The sequence below is a fragment of the Cololabis saira genome, chromosome 7 (assembly GCF_033807715.1).
Source record: "Cololabis saira isolate AMF1-May2022 chromosome 7, fColSai1.1, whole genome shotgun sequence".
In the NCBI taxonomy this organism is placed as follows: domain Eukaryota; kingdom Metazoa; phylum Chordata; class Actinopteri; order Beloniformes; family Belonidae; genus Cololabis; species Cololabis saira.
In genome coordinates, this window is record NC_084593.1 from 41,775,740 (window position 1) to 41,800,980 (window position 25,241).

Sequence of the window (25,241 nt, forward strand, 5' to 3'; positions counted from 1 at the left end):
GTTAGTTAGTTAGTTACAGCTGCTGCTGCAGAGCTGTCAGTCGCTCTGCTAACTGGATTTGATGGACCAGAGGAGACATTTACACTTTATTCACCAAATCGTATTTCAACTTTATTCTTGAAATTGTATTTCAACATTAATGTCGACATTTCGACTTTTTTCTTGAAATGCACAATAAAAAAAAAAATCTTCCTCCTCCCAAATATTTTTCCTGCATGGCCCTAATACTTTTCTGTATAAAACAGTTGTTTTCCTTCAACCTTTTCTGGTGTAATGTTATTTCTCTTTTTCTCAGGCTGAGCCTTGCCATAATTTAACTTGAAAGGTATAGAAAATGTGCCCCCCCCCCAAAAGAAACCACTCAAGGCCAACGCAGATTATTTATTTTCCAGGATAATATATTTGTTTAAAGTGTTCAAGCAAGAACACGGAGCTGCGGCCCAGCTGCGTTCACAGTTTGGCGGGCTGTGGGCGTGTTTCCTCTTGTCCGGCACGCTGAGCGTTCAGAAACGTGTGGTCCTGGCTCAGGTAGGAGGTGATGAACTCTGGGAAGCGTCTCTTCAGGACCACCTCCAGGAACATGTCTGCTGCCGTATCTAACGTCTGCTCAGTCCTGGAGAACATGGACACACCAACACCAGAGCCTCAGCAAAACAATGTGGTTGGGAATCAGATAAAATCCACATTAAAAAGGTGAGTCTTGAGCTTTTAAAAGCATCAATGGTCTCTGTGGCCCTCAGGTTCTCCAGCAGGCTGTTCCACAGACGTGGGCCGTAGTAATGAAATGATGCCTCACCGGCATCATTTCATCGGGTTATAGTTCTAACTTTGGGAATAATTAAAAGGCCGGTGCCGGAGGACCGCAGGGTCCGCAGGGTCCGCAAGGGTTTAGAGGGTAAAAGCAGATCAGACAGATAAGAAGGCCCGAGACCGTTAAGAGATTTAAAAACTAATAAGAGAACCTTAAAATGGATCCTGAAGCACACAGGGAGCCAACGCAGCGATTCTAAAACTGGTGTAATGTGAGCCCGCCTTCTGGTCTTCATCAGCACACGTGCAGCTGAGTTTTGTAATAATTGGAGATTAGAAATGCTCTTTTTAGGAAGACCAGAATGCAGGGCATTACAATAATCAATGCGACTGGAGATAAAAGCATCAGCACCTCCGTGTTTGCCCGAGAGAGGAATGGGCGGACTCTGGCTATGCTCAGAGTCAAAAATAACACCCAGGTTCTTTACACAATGTGACGGTTTAAAATCTTGTAGTTTTGGTAAAAGTTTCTCTCTCTTGGCTTCAGGACCAATAATTAAAACTTCTGTTTTGTCCTGGTTTAGCTGTAGAAAGTTATCTGGCATCCATGACTTTATATCTAAAATACAGTGAAGAAGGGAATCAATTGGTTTTGTGTCTTCAGGAGACACAGCGATATACAGCTGTGTATCGTCAGCATAACTATGAAAATTGATGCCGTGCCTCCTGATGACATCCCCAAGCGGAAGCATGTATAAGTTAAAAAGTATTGGGCTAAATCTAACTACATCTGTCGGAGCTAAGCTATGTCTGTCGGAGCTAAACTACGTTTGTCGGAGCTAAACTATGTCTGTCGCACTGCAAAAACTCAAAATCTTAACAAGAATATTTGTCTTATTTCTAGTTAAAATGTCTCATTTTAGTAAAAAAAATCTCATTACACTTAAAACAAGACTCATCACTGGAAAAAACAACAATTTTCACCTGTTTCAAGTAGATTTTCACTTAAAATAAGTAGAAAAATCTGCCAGTGGAACAATATTTTTTTGCTTGTAATGAGAAGATAAATCTTGTTCCACTGGCAGATTTTTCTACTTATTTCAAGTGAAAATTTACTTGAAACAGGTGAAAATTGTCAAATAACAAGTTATTTCTTCCGGTAATGACTCTTGTTTTAAGTGTAATGAGATTGTTTGACTAAAAATGAGACATTTTAACTAGAAATAAGACAAATATTCCTGGTAAGATTTAGAGTTTTTGCAGTGCGGAGCTAAACTGCCCTGAGCAGAGCAGTGTGGGTGAAAGCTGAGCTCCGGCCTCAGTGTCTGCTCTGAGCTGGTCTCGGGTCCGAGTAGCTCCAGGGAACACGTGGCAGAGCGGACATCGTTCCCCCAGTTTCTGCTGCTTGTGAAACGTCATCAGATGTTGGTAGGACCGGTCCATCGTTGTCGTCATCAGAATGGTTCTTACGTGGATGTTGAGGAGCGTGTGTACCTGGATGTTAGGAGTGTGTGTGTACCTGGATGTTAGGAGTGTGTGTGTACCTGGATGTTAGGAGTATGTGTGTACCTGGATGTTAGGAGTATGTGTGTACCTGGATGTTAGGAGTGTGTGTGTACCTGGATGTTAGGAGTGTGTGTGTACCTGGATGTTAGGAGTGTGTGTGTACCTGGATGTTAGGAGTGTGTGTGTACCTGGATGTTGAGGAGTGTGTGTACCTGGATGTTAGGAGTATGTGTGTACCTGGATGTTAGGAGTGTGTGTGTACCTGGATGTTAGGAGTGTGTGTGTACCTGGATGTTAGGAGTGTGTGTGTACCTGGATGTTAGGAGTGTGTGTGTACCTGGATGTTAGGAGTGTGTGTGTACCTGGATGTTAGGAGTGTGTGTGTACCTGGATGTTAGGAGTGTGTGTGTACCTGGATGTTGAGGAGTGTGTGTACCTGGATGTTAGGAGTATGTGTGTACCTGGATGTTAGGAGTGTGTGTGTACCTGGATGTTGAGGAGTGTGTGTGTACCTGGATGTTAGGAGTGTGTGTGTACCTGGATGTTGAGGAGTGTGTGTACCTGGATGTTGAGGAGTGTGTGTACCTGGATGTTGAGGAGTGTGTGTGTACCTGGATGTTGAGGAGTGTGTGTGTACCTGGATGTTGAGGAGTGTGTGTACCTGGATGTTGAGGAGTGTGTGTGTACCTGGATGTTAGGAGTGTGTGTACCTGGATGTTGAGGAGTGTGTGTGTACCTGGATGTTGAGGAGTGTGTGTACCTGGATGTTGAGGAGTGTGTGTACCTGGATGTTGAGGAGTGTGTGTGTACCTGGATGTTGAGGAGTGTGTGTGTACCTGGATGTTGAGGAGTGTGTGTACCTGGATGTTGAGGAGTGTGTGTGTACCTGGATGTTAGGAGTGTGTGTGTACCTGGATGTTGAGGAGTGTGTGTGTACCTGGATGTTGAGGAGTGTGTGTGTACCTGGATGTTGAGGAGTGTGTGTGTACCTGGATGTTGAGGAGTGTGTGTACCTGGATGTTGAGGAGTGTGTGTACCTGGATGTTGAGGAGTGTGTGTACCTGGATGTTGAGGAGTGTGTGTGTACCTGGATGTTGAGGAGTGTGTGTACCTGGATGTTGAGGAGTGTGTGTGTACCTGGATGTTGAGGAGTGTGTGTACCTGGATGTTAGGAGTGTGTGTGTACCTGGATGTTAGGAGTGTGTGTGTACCTGGATGTTAGGAGTGTGTGTGTACCTGGATGTTAGGAGTGTGTGTGTACCTGGATGTTAGGAGTGTGTGTGTACCTGGATGTTAGGAGCGTGTGTGTACCTGGATGTTAGGAGTGTGTGTACCTGGATGTTAGGAGTGTGTGTACCTGGATGTTAGGAGTGTGTGTACCTGGATGTTAGGAGTGTGTGTGTACCTGGATGTTAGGAGTGTGTGTGTACCTGGATGTGAGGAGCGTGTGTGTACCTGGATGTTAGGAGCGTGTGTGTACCTGGATGTTAGGAGTGTGTGTACCTGGATGTTAGGAGCGTGTGTGTACCTGGATGTTAGGAGCGTGTGTGTACCTGGATGTTAGGAGCGTGTGTGTACCTGGATGTTAGGAGCGTGTGTGTACCTGGATGTTAGGAGCGTGTGTGTACCTGGATGTTAGGAGTGTGTGTACCTGGATGTTAGGAGCGTGTGTGTACCTGGATGTTAGGAGTGTGTGTACCTGGATGTTAGGAGCGTGTGTGTACCTGGATGTTAGGAGCGTGTGTGTACCTGGATGTTAGGAGTGTGTGTACCTGGATGTTAGGAGCGTGTGTGTACCTGGATGTTAGGAGCGTGTGTGTACCTGGATGTTAGGAGCGTGTGTGTACCTGGATGTTAGGAGCGTGTGTGTACCTGGATGTTAGGAGTGTGTGTACCTGGATGTTAGGAGTGTGTGTACCTGGATGTTAGGAGCGTGTGTGTACCTGGATGTTAGGAGCGTGTGTGTACCTGGATGTTAGGAGCGTGTGTGTACCTGGATGTTAGGAGCGTGTGTGTACCTGGATGTGAGGAGCGTGTGTGTACCTGGATGTGAGGAGCGTGTGTGTACCTGGATGTGAGGAGCGTGTGTGTACCTGGATGTGAGGAGCGTGTGTGTACCTGGATGTTAAGAGTGTGTGTGTACCTGGATGTTAGGAGTGTGTGTACCTGGATGTGAGGAGCGTGTGTGTACCTGGATGTGAGGAGCGTGTGTGTACCTGGATGTTAAGAGTGTGTGTGTACCTGGATGTTAGGAGTGTGTGTGTACCTGGATGTTAGGAGTGTGTGTGTACCTGGATGTGAGGAGCGTGTGTGTACCTGGATGTTAGGAGTGTGTGTGTACCTGGATGTTAGGAGTGTGTGTACCTGGATGTTAGGAGCGTGTGTGTACCTGGATGTTAGGAGTGTGTGTGTGTACCTGGATGTGAGGAGCGTGTGTGTACCTGGATGTGAGGAGCGTGTGTGTACCTGGATGTGAGGAGCGTGTGTGTACCTGGATGTGAGGAGCGTGTGTGTACCTGGATGTTAAGAGTGTGTGTGTACCTGGATGTTAGGAGTGTGTGTGTACCTGGATGTGAGGAGCGTGTGTGTACCTGGATGTTAGGAGTGTGTGTGTACCTGGATGTTAGGAGTGTGTGTACCTGGATGTGAGGAGCGTGTGTGTGTACCTGGATGTTAGGAGTGTGTGTGTGTACCTGGATGTGAGGAGCGTGTGTGTACCTGGATGTTAAGAGTGTGTGTGTACCTGGATGTTAGGAGTGTGTGTGTACCTGGATGTGAGGAGTGTGTGTGTACCTGGATGTTAGGAGTGTGTGTGTACCTGGATGTTAGGAGTGTGTGTGTACCTGGATGTTAGGAGTGTGTGTGTACCTGGATGTTAGGAGTGTGTGTGTACCTGGATGTTAGGAGCGTGTGTGTACCTGGATGTTAGGAGCGTGTGTGTACCTGGATGTTAGGAGCGTGTGTGTACCTGGATGTTAGGAGTGTGTGTGTACCTGGATGTTAGGAGCGTGTGTGTACCTGGATGTTAGGAGTGTGTGTGTGTACCTGGATGTGAGGAGCGTGTGTGTACCTGGATGTTAGGAGTGTGTGTGTGTACCTGGATGTGAGGAGCGTGTGTGTACCTGGATGTTAGGAGTGTGTGTGTACCTGGATGTTAGGAGTGTGTGTGTACCTGGATGTTGGAGTGTGTGTGTACCTGGCAGAGCTACAGCTCCTCCTCAGTTCTCTCCTCAGCTCCTGGGTGAGCTCTGTCACCAGCCTCCTGCTCACCAGCGAGCCGTCGTCCTCCAGGTGAGCCTGGTGACGGATCCACTGCCACACCTGACACACGTGCACACAAAATATGTTTATTTGTCAAGTTATTCAGGCTGTTGGAAAACGTGCTCCTTTTAGACCTTTTCTGTCTGTTTAACGTCAGTCCTGGAGGCTCATGGTCTGGAGCTGCTGTGGTCACCACTAATCAAAACCTTGGATCTGAATTTACGTTTTTTAAAGATCTCTGTTCCTTATTATTCTTATGGCTTCTTTCTGTAAAATGAAAATAGACTGAGTATATCTTTTGCAAGCATTTCCCCATACTTCAATGCAATAGGTCAGATATGGCACAATGTTAGTGTTATATAAAATATACAACGCCTTGTTATCCAGTGAATCTTTTACTTTGTGTAACAGAGCTATTGTTTTTGATATTTTTACCTTTTGTATATGAGATTTCCAACACAAATTCTCATTCAGAATGACACCTTAATTTTCTCCATCAATCATTGTGAAAATGTGCAGTGAACTTTGTGTTTTTTCTTGAAGCAGGTACCTTTGAAAAACCTTAAACCAAACAGTGGGGAAGGAAAACTATCCTTTAGGAGGAAGAAACCTGGACCAGGACCTCAAGGAATTAATGTCAAATGTTTCATATCAAAGTACATGTCCTTTAATTAGAACCGGTGGGTAATATTTTTGTTGGACTTGTATCTAACCTATCCACTCTCTCTGTAAACTGTTGAAACACAATAGTTTTCCCACCTGTGATCTGGAAATCTCTGCAGTGGCTGAATCTTCCACCTGGCCTCTGTAGAAGAAGTGGCCTTTACCTGAGAAATGGAGGAACGATGCAGCTTTACCAGTCGCTGCTCAGATAAGTAATAACGGTGGGTCTCCTGTAAGTACCTGAGAGCCACGCGCTGATGAAGAGGACTCCAACTGCTATGTTATACTTCAGACCGTGGAGAGTGACTCCTCCCTGGGGAAAAATACAAGCCCTACTTTAGTTTTGGAAACTGGTCCACACTTTGTTCTTTCACATTTAGCTGCTAAGATTGGTGTCGTCACAGCACCATCATCCCAGCAGGAAATAAAGGACTGCAGGACATTTAGGAACAGCTACTCCACGTTGCTAGATTGGAGAATCAGTATAATACAATACTGATTTTTTATCCCCAGTTTTTTTCACATTTTTATTACCCAATGCTTCTACCAAAGTCAGTCTTGGGCTTTGCTCCCTCTACCAACCCCGGGGTTCTTTTCACCAGAAACTCGTCTTACCACTCATTTTTATTCCTTGGCTTTCAACCCTGCATGTACGGAAGAGTATTAGGGCCATGCAGGAGAAAAAATATTTGAGAGGGGAAGATTTTTTTTATTATGCACTTCGAGAAAAAAGTCGAGAGATTATTTCAAGAATAAAGCTGAAATTTTGTGAATAAAGTGTAAATGTCTCCTCTGGTCCATCAAATCCAGTTAGCAGAGTGACTGACAGCTCTGCAGCAGCAGCCGTAACTAACTAACTAACTTACATCCTTGGAGTGGAACGTCAAGGGTACATTTCTGAAGTTAAGCAACTGCATATGTGTGATAGGTGTTTCAAATCAATATCTCAACATTTCAACTTTTCTCTCTCGACATTTTGACTTTTTTCCTCAACATTTCGACTTTTTTCTCAAAGTGCATAATGAAACTGTTGAGACTGTTAAGTAAGTGTGATGATGTGTAATGATGTGGAGTAAACAGCTGACTGACTGAAGGCATGACCAGCAAGTCCTTGGGAGTCACTTTGACATCATCTCGCAGCACGTGGAGCTGGTTATCACCATCAGTGTGTTTCTGGAACAGCTGGAGGAGAAGAAAACATCTATATTAACCCAGACTGGCTGAGAGTGTGGCCAAGGCAAAGAAAGGCAGGTTTATTCATAGAGCACGATTCAACAACAGGGGGGTTCACAGTGCTTTACAAAGACATTCAAAAGCATGATTTAAAGTTGAAATAAATAATAATAATGAAAAGATAAGTGCATTATGGTGTTAGGGGTTGACGAGCTGCGGTGATCTGACTTACGTCTTGCATGGGTTTGAGCAGGTTCAGGTCGTACACCATGAACCCGTCCACACCTGCCGCAATCTCCAACAACTTCAGTCTGATGGATGGAAGAAAGTCAACATTTTATTACCCAGGTTGCTGTTTGTTACCCAGGTTAATAAATGTGACATTGTACAAATGAAGTAAATGAGGCTGACATGTAGTCATTTCCAGGTCAAGGGGTTACCCCTCAAAATCCTACAGATAACACACACACACACACATATATATATATATATATATATATATATATATATATATATATATATATATATATATATATATATGAAAACGGCATACAGGACTGTCTCAGAAAATTAGAATATTGTGATAAAGTTCTTTATTTTCTGTAATGCAATTAAAAAAACAAAGATGTCATACATTCTGGATTCATTACAAATCAACTGAAATATTGCAAGCCTTTTATTATTTTAATATTGCTGATTATGGTTTACAGTTTAAGATTAAGATTCCCAGAATATTCAAATTTTTTGAGATAGGATATTGGAGTTTTCTTAAGCTGTAAGCCATGATCAGCAATATTAAAATAATAAAAGGCTTGCAATATTTCAGTTGATTTGTAATGAATCCAGAATGTATGACATTTTTGCATTACAGAAAATAAAGGACTTTATCACAATATACTAATTTTCTGAGACAGTCCTGTATATAGTTGCACTCAATTTCTAGTATTTTCTAGTAACTTTATAAAGATTTTCACCATTTTATTCCATTTCTATTACAACAATTTTAATAGAGCCCTTTCTTCTGTATTGATAACCTATAATTTGTGTTATATTACCAGTAAATTCATGCTGATTGCAGTTTGCAGTGAAACACATTTGCACAGCTGTTCTCCCGTGCTCGTTTGACCAGTAAATACATGTGAGTGTCTGGGCTGTTCTCAGCAGGCGTGACCAGCTACCTTGTCACGTTGGCCAGGACCTTTGTGCGCGCGTCAGCGTGCATGTCCTGCGGCAGCAGCGCAGCAGCCATGCCCCCCGTGGCCAGGGCTCCCCGCCGGTGACACGTCTGCACCAGCAGGTCCATGTAGCTGTGCAGGAAACGCTTCTCCATGTTCACGTACTTGCTGCGGTCAGGCAGCAGGAAGGCCTGCCGGTGACCTGCACGTGGAACACACAATACAGCGTTGGGGTTAGCTTTCTGTCATCGCAATAGGGATCATTATGAAGCTACGGAAGAGTATTAGGGCCAGGCAGGAGAAAAATAAAAATAATATTTTAGAGGAGAAAGATTTTTTTTCCATTATGCACTTCGAGAAAAAAGTCGAAATGCCGAGAAAAAAGTCAATATTTCGTCAATAAAGTCGAAATGTTGACAAAAAAGTTGAAAAGTCGAGATTAATGTCGAAATGTCTAGAAACAAGTAAATATTTTGTGGATAAACTCGAAATGTTGAGAAAAAAGTCGAAATGTCGAGAATATTGTTGAAGTATAATTTCAAGAAAAAAGTCGAAATGTCGAGAAAAAATTTGAAATGTTGAGAAAAAAGTCAAAATTTCGTGAATAAAGTTGAAAAGTGGAGAAAAAATGCGAAATTTCGACTTTTTCACGAAATTTCGACTTTTTTCTCGATATTGTATTTCAACATTAATCTCGACATTTCGACTTTTTTCTCGAAGTGCACAATGAAAAAAAATCTTCCACTCTCAATTTTTTTCCCTCTTGCATGGCCCTAATACTCTTCCATTTGAAGCTGAATGTGGCTTGTTTAAAAACGGGGTTCAGCGGCTGACGGCCAGAAATGTTTCTCACCAAACTTATTGACAAAGGAAGCTGAGTAATCCCATATGCCACAGTTGAGTCCTGCTGAATGTTCCCGCAGCTCGTACACAATCTCCTCCATCTCAAATGATGCCAACACGTTCTCAATCAGCACTGTTGCCTTGATGCTGCCCAGTGGAAGACCCAGCTGCACACACACACACACACACACACACACACACACACACACACACACACACACACACACACACACACACACACACACACACACACACACACACACACACACACACACACACACACACACACACACACACACACACACACACACACACACACACACACACACACACACACACACACACACGGTCGTTATCAGCACCAACTGTATTACATAAAGGAGCTACAGGGATATTTCCTAATTTAACCCTTGTGCTGTCTTTGGGTCAAAATGACCCAATTCTTCTATCCTTCTTTCCTCCTGCCATGCTCTCTCCTTCCTTCTTCCTCTCCTCTTTTCCTCCTTTTTTACCCTCCTTTACTCCTTGTTCTTCCTACCTCCCTTCTGTCATTAATTCCTTTATTACCCTTTATATCCCTTCGTTGCTGCTTCCACCTGCCTGCGCCCCCCCCCCCCCCCCTCTGGTCATCCCGCTGCTGCTTCCACCTGCCTGTTGTGTGCTGCCGACGTCCCTGACTCCCCCAGTCTGGCCTTCAGCAGGAGGGTCCCCCCTTATGAGCCTGGTCCTGCTCAAGGTTTCTTCCCTCCTAAAGGGGAGTTTTCCTTGCCACTGTTTGGCTTAAGGTTTTTCTCCCACTAGGGGAGTTTTTACCTGCCATTGTTTATGTAATAATTGCTCGGAGGTTTATGTTTATGTTTATGTTTATGTTTATGTTCATGTTCTGGGTCTCTGTAAAGCGTCTAGAGACAAAATCTGTTGTATTAGACGCTATATAAATAAAATTGAATTGAATTGAATTACCTTCTTTGCTTTTCCTTCCTTCTTCCCTCCCTTCTTCCCTCCTTTCTTTCCTTTTCTCAATTCCTCCCTCCCTCCCTTCTTTCCTTTTCTCCTTTCTTTCCTTCCTTTCTCCCTTCCTTCCATCTTTTCTCCCTTCTTCCCCCCTGCAATCTTTTCTCCCTTCCTTGCTCCCTTCCCTACTTCCTTCCTTCTTTTCTCCATTCATCCTTACTTCCTTCTTTCCTTCCTTCCATCTTTTCTCTCTTCCTTCATTCCTTCTTTTCTCCCTTCACCCCCCCTTGACCCAAAGACAGCACAAGGGATAAAATAACAAAACAAATCAAATCAAGAACTTTCACTGATTGTGTTGATCGTGTATGAAGAAACATTCTACTATCAAACAATAATCACAAACTGTCTGCAAACTGAGATGGAGGTTACAGATGGACGGGGGAGTTCAAATTCACAAGACATTAAAGGGTTTTTCTCTGTGTGGAGTTAAGCTGTAAAATAGATAGCATTAAATAGCCTTAAAAAGAGTTAAACCAATATCCAAAAAGGAGCCAGTTCAAAAAGTGGTACAAACAGTGATTTTCACACGGTACAAGGAGAAAGAAGAGCTAAATGTGTGTGTTTACAGTATATGTGTAGTATAATACTGTACACATATACAATAATGTGTAATAGATAAATGGATGGATAGGCTCATCATGTGTGTGGTAGAAATTAAGCACCTCAATGATCGTGTACTTATGTGTGTGTATGTTACAGTTATTTAAATACAATATATAATATATATGTTATAATTGGTTAAAATAAAGCCTTTATTCACTAACTCATCCCCCCCCCCTGGACTCCGGGACTGTCTAACGTCCGTCTGGGCGACGGCTGCTCGTCCTCAGACATGACAGAGCTACAGCATCACGTCTCTGACAGATCAGGGTCTGAGAGAGCTGAGACCTGACGGAGTGTTACATCCAGGTAAAACCAGACGGGGGACATGCACGTGCTGGCAGACCTTCTGTTGTGTCCACACAAAGATCTTGTTCCACAGTCTGGCCTCCATGAAGCTCTCCACCTGCAGATCAAGACCACAGTACTAATACACATTCTTTCACAATTTGGGAGAGAACTCATCATTTGAGAGGATATGGAGATTTTAAAATACCTAAAGTTGGAACCACTCGTAAAAGTTTTTGTGTGTCTGTACAGGACTGTCTCAGAAAATTTGAATATTGTGATTTTCTATAATGCAATTACAAAAACAAAAATGTCTGATCATGGTTTACAGCTTAAGAAAACTCAAATATCCTATCTCAAAAAAATAGAATATTCTGGGAATCTTAATCTTAAGCTGTAAGCCATAATCAGCAATATTAAAATAATAAAAGGCTTGCAATATTTCAGTTGATTTGTAATGAATCCAGAATGTATGACATTTTTGTTTTTTAAATTGCATTACAGAAAATCACAATATTCAAATTTTCTGAGACAGTCCTGTATGTGGTGTGAGACTTTGGAACAGTCTGGATATCCAACACAAGCAATGCCAAAATATCCACAGATTTAAATTGCTTTATAAACATATGGTCTGGTCAAAGTATAAAGAGAGTGGGTTGGAACACGATGTTAAATACACTTTGGTCTTGAAATGTTGATGTGTACTTGATGTTCCTCATTAGGTTGGTATGTGTTGTCCATTACCTTCTGGTACTGTTGTTTGTACAATATTATAAATGTAAGTTAACAGTTAACTGTCACCCATGGTGACAATATACATTGTTCCTAATTTTACACACATTGGCCGGGTTTCCCAGATCCGACCTCTCTTAAGGATTTAAGAGAGGTTCAAAGAAGGTTTCACTTAAGAGAGAACCCTAAGATATGGGTGTTTCCCAGATGACTTCTTAACACCGTCCTTTAGTTTCGCTCTTTCAGACGCTCTTTGGAGCAGCTATCCGGTTCTGAAACCAAATCAATCGATGCCAGGCAAATCGATCACCGGTCACTATCAGCGCATTTTCACATGCAGCACTGCTGCCTAACGCACTAATTCCCTGCTGCCTGTGCGTTATAATGAAAAATTAAGATGATAAATATAATTCAATGACCCTTTTTCATCTAAACGGTGCGTTACTCCGTTATTTCTGGCTACAGTGAGGCTTTTTTTCCCCACACGCAGAGACCGGGAGGAAACGTGGTGGGCGTGTGTGTGCGTTCAAAAACATGAGCCAAGAGAAGGCGAGTTTCGCAAATCGCAACGTGGAATTACAGCAATCCCTGGTTTTTCGCAGGGGTTATGTTCCAAAAAGAACCCGTGATAAGTGAAATTCTTTTTACAATTATAGAGGGCTTCAGATTGCGGAGATCAGCCCCGCCTCGCACGTATTCCTGCTCTTCTGAATGATGCTGCATCCCGACTTGCGTCTTTTTCTCCTAAACCCAGCGGTGCAGGTGGGTTTTTTCAAGAGAAGAAAATAGTTATGGGTCGTTGTCTTCGCTCTTTTTTCTTCTGGGCAAAAAGATTCTTTAATATTAACCGACTCCATTGATTATATTTGAGACTGTAATGAACGATTCATCAAAGGCTCCTGTTCTTCAGCTGCTGCTTCCCTGTCATCACATAGGTGCGCTCGGGCTCGGGCTCGGGCAGGAGGATCGGTGTCCCGGCTGCCTGGACAGCCCGGTCCGACAGCACGTCCAGGGGACTGAAGTGCTGACGCACAAATGCATTCATAAAAACAGTTCTGCTTCGCGCACGGCGACGCGGTTGATTTGCAGAGAGAACATGCTGTATAGCAGCCAAATTATCAAATAAATGATATTCATGATGATCGTTTTATTTGTGCGTAATGCATAAAGCATATACAGGAACACACTTGTTATTCCTTATTTTTCTTTTTTTCCCCCAACAATATAAATCTAAAGTATAAAATAGATCAAAATTTGTGCGGGGTGAATTGTTTTAATATTTCATTGCTTGGTGTAATATTGATTTGCCTGACGCGGCTGGATCTGTGAGTCTTTGCTCACTAAGATGGTTGTAAAGACTGGGTCAGCAGCATCTTTCATTTCCTTCTTAATGAAAGAGATACTTAAGCTAAGAGCGACTCTGGGAAACGCGATTTTCTTTCACAGGCTCCTTAAGAAGGTTTGAAAGAAGTCTTTCGCTGTTAAGAACTACTTAACTGATCTGGGAAACCCGGCCATTGTGTTTATGAAATGCAAATACTGTAGAATAATTTTATTATAATTTGATATAGGTCTTTTGTTCATTGTTCTGGTTTAAATGTTAAGACAGGAGGAAGACTTAAAACTGTGAAGTTATTGATGAGAAACAGCGGTGGAATGGAAGTTTTCTTCTTCCCACTCCCTTTCGAGTGTTAATGAATTAATTTGAATATTGAACCTGCAGATCTACTGTTAAAGGTATTTGCTTAATCTTCACTTATGTTGTAAAAATGTTGTACCGCTCGAAATAAATATGAACTGAAGTGAATCCAAGCTGAAACTGATCCTGGTCTTCGGAAGGAAATCTAGGTGATTATAGACTAATGACATTCTTTTAACTGCCGTGTTTGTGTGCACGTGTCAATCACTTTTGAGAGGTAGAAGAAAGGCCCACTCTTGTGTTCAAACAGTTTCTTTCCACAGTGAAACATGAGGAGTCCAAAATCAAAGAGTGGACCAGGAGTCTCTTTTCCCTCCACCTGATGAGAGAAAATCAGATGACTTTACAAACAGTTCAGAACGTCTTCTTTGCATCAATGTTTCCTTTTTGAGATAAAAACAATTCCTCCGAGTCACCTGTTTAACTCGCCAGTGGAAGTTACTCGTGCAAAAGGCCACGTTTGATTCAAATCAGGAGCAGCTGCACGGTAAGGAGCAGGCATGCGAGTCCAGACCAATGAATGTTTTATCTGAGCTTGGGGGTTTTGGCTGACAGGTTAATTTACCATCTTTTCAGGATCTATAGTCTCCACATTTGGTTTCGGTTCTCACCGATACACAAAAACTGCCAGTGTTTCCACTGAAGCGATGAAATCACCGTGATCAGGTCAAAGTACGATGGGGCCAAGTCCTCTTTTCTTAAAATTAATTTAGGTAGGGATGCATGCTGTGGGGGTGTATGCAGCTATCATGTCTATAAAAGGGACTGTTGGGTTGGGCAAAAAAAAAGAAAAAATCTAAAATATATACATTCTAGCACCAGCATGGCAGCAGCTGTGTCCAACAGCAGTCTGACCAGCACTGATCCAGCTGGACCTTCCTATGGGATTTATGGCTTGTTCTCTCAGATGTAAGTCGCTTTGGACAAAAGCGTCTGCTAAATGACAGTAGTAGTAGTAGTAGTAGTAGTAGTAGTAGTAGTAGTAGTAGTAGTAGTAGTAGTAGTAGTAGTAGTAGTAGTAGTAGTAGTAGTAGTAGTAGTAGTAGTAGTAGTAGTAGTAGTAGTAGTAGTAGTAGTAGTAGTAGTAGTAGTAGTAGTAGTAGTAGTAGTAGTAGTAGTAGTAGTAGTAGTAGTAGTAGTAGTAGTAGTAGTAGTAGTAGTAGTAGTAGTAGTAGTAGTAGTAGTAGTAGTAGTAGTAGTAGTAGTAGTAGTAGTAGTAGTAGTAGTAGTAGTAGTAGTAGTAGTGAAGGACTTCAGATGTTGAGTTCATACTTTTGGCTCAAGGGCCACATTTGCTCTCACAATGACGTTCACATGTTCTGAACTCAGTCCAGTCACCTGGTGCATCTAGCTCTGGGCATTTCAGGGTTTGACAGTTCTTGGTGATATTATGCTCCTGTGGAGCGTCGGGATAAAGTACTAGATTAGGTTAGAAAGTATACAGTTAATTTCCCTTCAGGAATTAATTAAGTATTTTGGAATTGAATTGAACGAAGCGCTTTATATTGCTGCTCTAATCTACAGTATAACTCTGTCACTGAAGTCTGCAAGGAGAACCACAGACATCTTTATCTTCATTCTCGTGTGTATTAAGGGTGGCCAGCGTTTCCCAGGCCTGGTCCTCGCCACGCTGTGCTGCATGCTTTATGTTGTCTTGCATTGACACACCTGGTTCGAATGAAAGGTTTTCACCAGTCATCACACCGTCATTAGTATCAGGGACGGCTAAAGCAGGGAAACATCTACAACCAGCAGCACAGTGGGCCCCGAGGGCCCCGAGGGCCCCGAGGGCCCCGAGGGCCCCGAGGGCCCCGAGGGCCAGGGCTGGGAAACACTGCTCTAATCTAGTAAGTTACAATCAGTCAACTTTTATCAAACTGGTTTGAATCAAGTGAGGCAGTAATATGATTGAAACTCAGAGCAGCACATTACCATCATGTTGTCTTCCACCATGTTCAGGGCCCGAGGACGCAGCATCAGCACCGGAGCCTGAGATATGTCCGGAACACCTGATCCCACATGAAAGGAGACAAAAGAACAGCGCGGTTCACGAAAAAATGATGTCCTGTATTCTGAGCATGAAAGTACAGAAGTGTTCCCAGACCTGGTCCTCGAGTCCCCACTGTCCTGCAGGTTTTAGATGTTTCCCTCTCTCAAAACACCTGATTCTAATAAATGGTCATCATCAGCTTCTTATCAAGGTCTGGACAAGCCTGTTAATGACACAGCCATGTCTAGCAGTGTGTGCTGAGGCAGGGAGGAATCTAAAACATTCAAGACACCGACCCTCGAGGACGAGGGTTGGGAAACACTGAAGTACGGCACTCACAATGTGGTTACCGGCATAGCCACATGGTGGCCTGACCTCCCCCTCCCACTTTTAACCACATTAGTCACACCCACACATCACCAGGGGCCTTGTGCCGGGTCTCCGGGGGGGACGGGAGTGGTGAGAGAAGGATTGTCCATGTCTTTTGTCAGTGAGTGTGTGTTGGTGTATCTGTGTGAATGGGTGTCCGTTGTCTAGCCCGGGTTTGGGATTCTTTGCTGTTGGGCTTGTCTGGGTGGCTCCTTGTTGGGGGGTTCCTGTGCTCTGTGCCTCTGTTCCCCCCGCTGCCCTTGCAGCTGGGCACGGCTTTGGCTGTGGGGTTCCCTCTTTCATCAGGACGGGTACAGGCTGTCCTTTCTCTGGGTGGGGGTTGTGGCCCTGGAGAGCCGGGACCTCTTGGCCCCACGATCGGCCCATGCCGGGTGGCTGGTGCTCGGCTGGGTCCTAGTCCGTCACCGTGGGTTTCCTGGCTTCCCCCTGCCATGGTAATGGTGGCTCCGTCCGGGGCTTCCCTCTGTTGCCCGCTGGGAGGGGGCGGGGCTTGCTGACGGGGGTTTCCTCCTGTCCCTCTTCTGGTCCTCCGTGTGGCTGCTGGTTGCAGTTCAGGTAAAGCCTTGTTTTCACTTTGCACACACACAGTTACATAGACATTTTTAGTTTTAGAGACCTGGGGCCTCATTTATGAAGCTTGCGTGTGCACAAAACAGGGCTTGAAAGATGCACATTCCACTTTCTACGCAAAGGTTGGGATTTAAAAAAAAAAACGAATGGGAAAATGTGCGTATCTTTACGCAAACTTTGATCCTAGCGCACAAACATTTTGAAGATATGGGGAACTGGCGACGCAGGCGGTGAAGTGGTGAAATGAAGACAGATTCATGTCCTATGTTTAATGTCATCCCCTATCAGACTTATAATATAATAGCGCTGATCGTGTTCCTCTGTGTTTGAAGCACAGCGTCAGTCAGGACTCTGGTGCTGCTGCAGCCGCGGTGCAGGACACGCCGGGAACCTCCTTCACCCACCAGGACAACTGGAGTGTGACTGAGGACATAAATAAGTGCCGGGCCCCTGTCCTCTTGGCCTCCACCTTCAGATTGCACCACTTCTTTTTTATTTCTGCTACAGATGTCAGACTTGCAGCAGATGCCACCCCTATCCCCATCCCACCACAGAGTTCATACAATGATGAGAAAACTGGCGTATAGGCTTCTGGCCTGTTGTTGCTGGTACCTCTGAGTATTGGAAAAAAAAGGAAAAAGAAGTACAGCACTCACCAGGGATCTGGTTGTTCACTGCCTGGATGACATTGTGAATGCCTTTAATCTGGTTGTAAAATGTTGGGCAGTTCCCATCATCAAAGTCCACCTGAGAAAACAAGGAGGGGGTTTCAAATGGGTGGTGTACACCTCGCTGTGGTTAAGTGAGGGAATCAAACCGTGTACTCAGACTTGTAGACAGTTCTTTTTTTGAACAACAAGGATCTTGGGGCTTGGTAGCAGCTCTTCACGGTGGCACCAGAGGCCGAGTGATAACTGACCCAAAAACATTCTCTAGAGGGAGGTGGTACCCCCATGTACCACCTCCCTCCCCACAGATGTTCAGGACATCATAAAGATTACTCACATTTGGAGAGATTTACGTAAATGAAATGTTTAAACACTGCACACTCAAAAAGAGAGCTTCTAGTCGTCGGCTGAGGGGCAATGTTCTAACAGTTTTGCAGATGTTGATGAGGTCTGTCGGGGAAATTTGGGCCTCAACTTTGGTTTTATTTATTTGTTTATTTAAAAAAAATTGTGGTTAAGGTACACAGGAAGGATGAGTGGGAGCTGTGTTTTCTGTTCTCTCTAAATGACAGTCTTTTGGAGCGTGGCTTGTTGGTCCGCCTCTCCGTCCGTTCTCTGCATAACGCTGTCGTCTTGGCTGACCTCACATGTTTGATTGGAGCCACCTGAAATGTTTTTCCTGATTTCTTCAACAACTTATTGTTATTGGTGCTAGGTGGACAAAACACAAAAGGAACACACAAGGAACGCTTGTGTGTTCCAGATAAACTGGAACTGGGGGCTTGTCAGGTGAACAGACAGACTCACAGAGTAAAAAAGAAGAGACAAGAGCATAGTTTTGTTTGTCCTGTTTGTATTTCCATGTGTCCTCTTTCCCTCACCCTTCTGCCTTTGACCCACAAATCCATCTCACAAAAATAATTTGAGGAGTTCATCAGTTCCTAAAGGCAAGTGCAAACTAAGGCCCTGTCCCAATACTCCCACTTCCCCTACTTTTCAGCCCTACCCCTAAATTTTGCGCGTTCCCATGAGGGTAGTGGTGTCCCAATTCCTCTTTTCACCTAGGGGGAGTGGAGAAAACGAGTGTAGTGGCTATGAATTGTCCCTACGGAGCGAGGGATTTTGGATGCTGACTAGGTGAACTAGGGCCAGAAAAATTTCCCAGAATGCTTTTCGTCGTCATTTGCGGACTGAATCAAAAAAAAAAACATGGCGGACATTTCTTATTTCTTAGTGAATAAAATCAATATTTTGAGTTAGTTTCTGCATAAAAATGCGTTTTGATTACATTTCTAGTGAGAAATATATATTTTACTTTCATAATATTCACTCAGTGAATGTACATAATCACTAGTTTGCCCGTTGTTGCGAAGTCTTTTTCAAACCTCGCCAGAATAAAGGCTGATTTATGTTTCCGCGTTACACCAACGCAGAGCCTACGGCTCCCTACGCCGTTCCCTACGCCGTTCCCTACGCCGTTCCCTACGCCGTTCCCTACGCCGTACCCTACGCCGTACCCTACGCCGTACCCTACGCCGTACCCTACGCCGTACCCTACGCCGTTCCCTACGCCGTTCCCTACGCCGTTCCCTACGCCGTTCCCTACGCCGTTCCCTACGCCGTACCCTACGCCGTTCCCTACGCCGTACCCTACGCCGTTCCCTACGCCGTTCCCTACACAGTACCCTACGCCGTACCCTACGCCGTTCCCTACGCCGTTCCCTACGCCGTTCCCTACGCCATTCCCTAGGGAGGAGAAGGGGGGCCAGCAACGGGATGACCAGGGGTGGGGACCGCAGGCCAGCATGCAGCTCCCGAAGCTCCGGCCCAATCAGCAAGTCCCAGGTTGGGGTGCAGGGTCAGGGAAAGACTTGTGCTCCGTAATGCAAGCTACAAGCCACCCACGACCACCTGCAGAGAGAGAAAAGGGAGGAGAAGGGGGGCCAGCAACGGGATGACCAGGGGTGGGGACCGCAGGCCAGCACGCAGCTCCCGAAGCTCCGGCCCAATCGCAAGTCCCAGGTTGGGGTGCAGGGTCAGGGAAAGACTTGTGCTCCGTAATGCAAGCTACAAGCCACCCACGACCACCTGCAGGTTCCGGTGTCCGGCAAAGGATGCTGCAACATGGACAAAAGAGAGAAAAGGGAGGAGAAGGGGGGGCCAGCACAAGAAACTACAGGAGCGACTCTGACACACTAAAGTTTACACTACCTAGAGATTTACCAACACCAGCTAGAGGTTTACTAAACACTAACTATAGGCTTTACTAAACAGAAAGGTTTTAAGTTTAGTTTTAAAGGTGGAGGTGGTGTCAGCCTCCTTAACCCAGATTGGAAGTTGGTTCCATAGTAGTGGTGCCTGATAGCAGAACGCCCGCCCTCCAAATCTACATTTAGATACTCTAGGAACTACGAGTAAACCTGCACTCTGAGAACGGAGAGCTCTGACAGGAACATAAGGCACTATCAGGTCTTGCAAATAATGCGGAGCTAAGCCGTTTTGGCCCTAACTCTCCAGACCCCAGCTTTTAACCCAGTTCAAGCTTAGGTTTGATTACAGTAATTCAAACACTAGCATCCTCCCCCGAACCTCACAGGCTATCCTAATGGATTTAATCTGCGGCTGACAAGTTGGTGCTTCCCTAATTATTTATATCTGTGCGCTTTTGGGTGAGTTGATAGAAAAATGTAAATGTGAGCCACCTGTATTCCTTGCGCTGAGGACTGGAGGGCCCTAATGAAACGCTGAGTGTCACAAGGGGCCATGTCTCCAATATCTACGTGTCTTTTCCGAAGCCTCTGGGGGACAGGGAGCACCTTCCATGTGGGGTCTGTCCTGATATGAGCGGTGCTTTCCAGGAAATCTGGCAGGTCACCTGAGAGATCCAGGTGGACCTTTCTGGACACTCTCAACCCCAGGATCTGAGGAAAGAAGAAGATAAACGACAGTTCATCTCTGCACCGACTGATCAGCTTCTTGTTTTGGACTGACTGGGTCTTAACCGTGGTCTCAGTTCAGTTCTACTGTAGGACGAGGTATGGAAAGCTGTTTTAACATTTACTGGCTAAGTTTGCCTAACTGGAATTAACATTGCAGATATCTACAACTGCATTTTGACTAGTCGTAATTACATTGTGACTAGTCAGAATTATCATTCAAGATATCTATAACGTCACTTTGACTAGTCAAAACTCTAATTCAGGATATCTGTAATTACATTTTGACTAGGCAGAATGGAAGCTAAACATATCTCCAATTTGAGATATCTCTAATTAAAATTCATTTCAAGATATCTATAACTTGATCATAGATATCTATAATTAAATTATGACTATGCGTAATTCCATTTTGAGATATCTACAACAATTATGACTAGTCAGAATTACATTGCAGATATCTGAAACTGGAATTACAGCTAGTTGTAATTCAGTTACAGATATCTGTAATTCACATTGCGGATATCTGCAACTGAATTGTAGATATCTGTAATTAGAAACCCCACACACATGAATGGAAAAAGTGACGTCATTTGTCCTCGGCAGAATGACGTTGTGGATATCTGAAAGGACAATTGTGGACAGGAAGAATGTAATTGTAGATATCTGAAATGCTCTTTTTGACTAGGAAGAATTGAATTGTGGATATCTGCAACAATATCCAGTCTAGCTGGCTCATCTGGCTCACAGGTGATTTCCATCCTCATTGTAGAGCACGTGTATTGCTCCACAAGGCTCCACACTAACATTTCCAGGAGACAGCCCTGTTTTTATTACTTTTATTATTATTAACGATAATTGCATCATTTACAAAGCCCTGTGATGTGTAACTTGTTGGGGGGGTCAGTAAAATTAGGGGTGGCAAATTAGCGCGTTAATTGCAATTAATTAATTACAGGCATATTTAGCGCGTTCTGCTTTTTCATCGCTTAATCTATTTTTTAATCTCTTACTTTACTTTTTCTGTATGTTCTTGCCAAGTGGATGTAAACGGCTAGGACTGCATCTGTTCAAGTCTGTTAAAAAAATTATAAATTACTTTATAAAAACACTTTTTTTGTTGTTATATATCAATCGTTTGATCTGCCACAATAATGTAATGAATTTAAAGCGGAAAACACCTCAAGTTGAGGCTTTTTCTCAGCAATTTTTAGGTGAGATTAAAAAAGCGCAGTGCACCTCTACATTTAGTAACGAGGCTTGGAATATAGCGTACCTGATCCACCTCGTCATCGAATGTGGAGATGAGCTCATGCAGGAAGTGGAGAGAAGCAGTGGTGAACAGTGCTGCATGTTCTGCTTCTAGGCCGGAAGGAGGGGGGGACAGCTCCATGATGATTGGACTCTGAGAATAAAAATTCATCAAACAGGAAATCAGAATCACAATCACAATCATGTTTATTTGGCCAGGTCAGGTCAGACAAGACATGGTATTTGACTATTTTCACTCACTGTACAGTAAAAAAGGTAATAGAGAAATGACAGATCTTATTGACATATATACCATTTTTAAAAAGTGAAAGGTGCAGCAGTATGAGGTAGACATGATTATTGGAAGGTGCATTGTCATAGCATATGATTGTGTTATTATTAGGGCCCGAGCACTGACGAAGGTCCTATTGTATCTGTAGGAGATGTTATCCTCGTTCTCGTTCTCCTTTTTCTTCCGACGAAAGGAGGGCCTTTTTTCTCCCTAAACGTGCCCCAAAAGTCACCACATTTTTCACCAAGCCAGGCCTGGCGAAAAATGTTATATTTAATGGTTTGCATTAATGGGGCGGGGCCTAATGGCTCAACAGCGCCCCCTAGAAAACTTCGTGCCTCAAGCCCCACAATACGGTTTGACGTACGTAAACGAAAATCGGTACACATCTGTATCATGTCGCAACTTAAAGAAAAGTCTCTTGGCGCCATGGCTGAAACCCAACAGGAAGTCGGCCATTTTGAATTAATCGTGTAATTTTGGCGCAATTTATGCCATTTCTTCAGCCGCTTTTTCGCCCGAACCGTAACGTGCACCCAGGTGTGTTATACGTCTCCATCCTGCGACGACGCGCATTACTTTTCTCAGTCAAAAGCGATAGACGCCAAAAAGCGCGCCTCCCCTTCATCTGATTGGTCAATATTTGATAGTCACTACTTTCTTCCATAACTTTTGAATGGTTTGACATAAAGAGTCGTGGGTGGTGTCATTTGACTCGGTTTTGACTCCTTCACCTTAATTGGTGCAAATTAGCCCCGCCCCTTCTTCTGATTGGTCGATATGTGATAGTTCCGTTTTTCTGCAATAACTTTTGAATGGTTTGACATAAAGACTCGTGGGTGGTGTCATCGGACATGGTTTTGAGTCCTTGAACATAATTGGTGCACTTTGGTGCAGAGAGCCGTGGGTGGTGTCATCCGCTAAATGTCCAGGCCTGAAGAATCCACATAAAGTCATACAAGCTTCCACTACAGCCTGAACGTGCACAAGGGTGCGAGGGCCCGTTCATCGCTGCTTGCAGCTTTAATTATTATTATTATCAGTGTGTATTTAGTGGTATATGTACCTCTCCCTCTCTGTGTATATATGTATATGTACAAGTATATATATATATATATATATATATATATATATATATATATATATATATATATATATATATATATATATATTTATGTGTATGTAAGTGCATGATTGCATGTTTACATTCAGATATATGTTTATACATGTACTGTATACATGTAACACAGACATTCAACAATACTAACAGACCTGCGTGCATCTCTCTCTCTCTCTCTTTCTCTCTCTCTCTCTTTGTGCGTAGCTCTTGATTTGTGTGTGCGTATTATCTTATTTGTGTGTAGTACTTGATTTATGCATATTATTAGATTTGTGCGTAATTTGTTCGAAGTTACAGACAAAACGATTATTATGAATTCAAAAAGCCTCCTACACACAAACACATCGTTACATACGCATGCATGAATTGCCTGACACACGCTTTCAAAGCTATAGATACGCACAAATGGTTTTGAGAATGTTTTCTCCAAGAAGCCTCACAGATTCATCCGTTCATGGTGCATTTAAGGACTGGTGGAAAGCTGGGTCATCTGAACTTTCCTCTCAGTCAAGCGTTACTTCCCCCGATTGAACCCAACATAGCAGCAACCTGCACACATAACAGGCTAATAAAAGCCCAATAAGAGCTTAATAAGACACAAACCCACACACAACTAATAAGTGTGGACTTATTTACTAAACAGCTGCTAAATCCTTTTCTCTCCACTCACTGGCTGATTATGTGATGGATTGCTGGAGCTCTACAGGAGACACCTTGCTGGCAGCTTTCTGCAGGAACACGTCAGACATCTCTGACACTGAAGCTGGTAAAAGTGTTCAAAGTCCGGTGAGCAACGGTCCTCAACGCCTTCACAAGACAACACAAGACTGCCGCAGTTAAAGTTCAGTTTAGCTGCAGAATTAAGTGTAGAAGGATACTCACAAAAGTACTGAAGACACGTCGGATCACGCCACGGATGTGGACTTTGAATGTTTACTCTCGCTGGAGCTTGGTTTGAACAGGAAAATATTTGTTTCGGTTCAGAGTTTAAAGTCCCAGATGGAAATTCAGAGGTTTTGCTAACACTTTCATTGACATCAGATCTAATCAGCAATTTGAGCAGTATGTGACCTATCAGAGATAGATATTTTATGCCATTTCCCCCAAGTTGACAGTTTAGTATGGGGTTAAATACAGTCTGTAAACTGGTTTGGTCATGCTACGCCATAGTTCAGAAGTGGCTTCATCTTCACTCAAACTCACGTTGCTAAAACTTAAATTGAGCAAGTTTAAATTTCAGATTTTAAAGTAAGAATCAAGCGTGTTATTCCTGTTGGGTTGATCCCTGGTGGTGACCCGACAGCGCACAGGGACGACATTCAGAGACTGCCAGGCTGGTGACCCTGATCACATGGTGTTGGGCTTCAGGAGGAGGGCCTGTCCCCTCTCTGCACCATGTGTGTGGAAAAAGGTGCAGGGGCCTCATTTATAAAGCTTGCTTGCGCACAAAACAGGGTTTAAAAGATATGCATGCCACCTTCCACGCAAAGGTTGGGATTTAAAAGAAATAAACTAACCGAAAAATGTGTGTATCGCTACACCATCCCTGACCCTAGCGCACAAACATTTTGAAGATCTGGGGAACTGGGTGGCAGTATTTTACCATATAACAGGTGTCAGTAACCACAGACAGAATAACTAATGATTATCATTATCAGTGTGTATTTATATGTACCTCTCCCTCTCTGTGTATATATGTATATGTACAAGTATATATATATATATATATATATATATATATTTATGTGTATATAAGTGCATGATTGCATGTTTACATTCAGATATATGTTTATACATGTACTGTATACATGTAACACAGACATTCAAAAATACTAACAGACCTGCGTGCATCACTCTCTCTCTCTCTCTCTCTCTCTCTCTCTCTCTCTCTCTCTCTCTCTCACACACACACACACACACACACATCCTCTTTTCTATGTAGAGAAAATCCACTCAAAACATTTGTGTGTGTACTACTTGATTTGTGCGTAGCTCTTGATTTGTGTGTAGTACTTGATTTGTGTGTAGTACTTGATTTGTGTGTAGTACTTGATTTGTGTGTAGTACTTGATTTGTGTGTAGCTCTTGATTTGTGTGTAGTACTTGATTTGTGTGTAGCTCTTGATTTGTGTGTAGTACTTGATTTGTGTGTGCGTATTATCTTATTTGTGTGTAGTACTTGATTTATGCATATTATTAGATTTGTGCGTAATTTGCTCGAAGTTACGGACAAAACAATTATTATGAATTCAACAAGCCTCCTACTCACAAACACATAGTTTCTTTTTTTTCAAAGGCTTTTTCATGCAAATAGACAATT

The 25,241-nt window shown here is 43.5% G+C and overlaps 1 protein-coding gene across 3 annotated transcripts; it reads right to left on the bottom strand.

Moving 5' to 3' along the window:
* Nucleotides 1–372: 372 nt before the first annotated feature.
* On the bottom strand, nucleotides 373–23,951 carry ugl (ureidoglycolate lyase). 3 transcript variants are annotated; one of them, XM_061726425.1, is made up of 15 exons: nucleotides 23,804–23,951; nucleotides 21,535–21,663; nucleotides 20,025–20,243; nucleotides 17,311–17,401; nucleotides 15,637–15,713; nucleotides 13,913–14,023; nucleotides 11,332–11,391; nucleotides 9,382–9,538; nucleotides 8,532–8,730; nucleotides 7,586–7,664; nucleotides 7,270–7,362; nucleotides 6,421–6,493; nucleotides 6,277–6,344; nucleotides 5,453–5,577; nucleotides 373–613 (listed from the first exon to the last, which is right to left on the bottom strand). In XM_061726425.1, exons 2-15 carry the CDS (start codon nucleotides 21,649–21,651, stop codon nucleotides 451–453), a joined length of 1,632 nt encoding a protein of 543 aa, XP_061582409.1. In that variant the 5' UTR covers nucleotides 21,652–21,663; nucleotides 23,804–23,951; the 3' UTR covers nucleotides 373–450. The 3 variants fall into 3 exon arrangements, with proteins under 3 accessions (XP_061582409.1, XP_061582410.1, XP_061582411.1); XM_061726426.1 differs by lacking the exon at nucleotides 23,804–23,951 and adding an exon at nucleotides 23,592–23,677; XM_061726427.1 differs by lacking the exon at nucleotides 23,804–23,951 and adding an exon at nucleotides 23,325–23,343.
* Nucleotides 23,952–25,241: the final 1,290 nt, after the last annotated feature.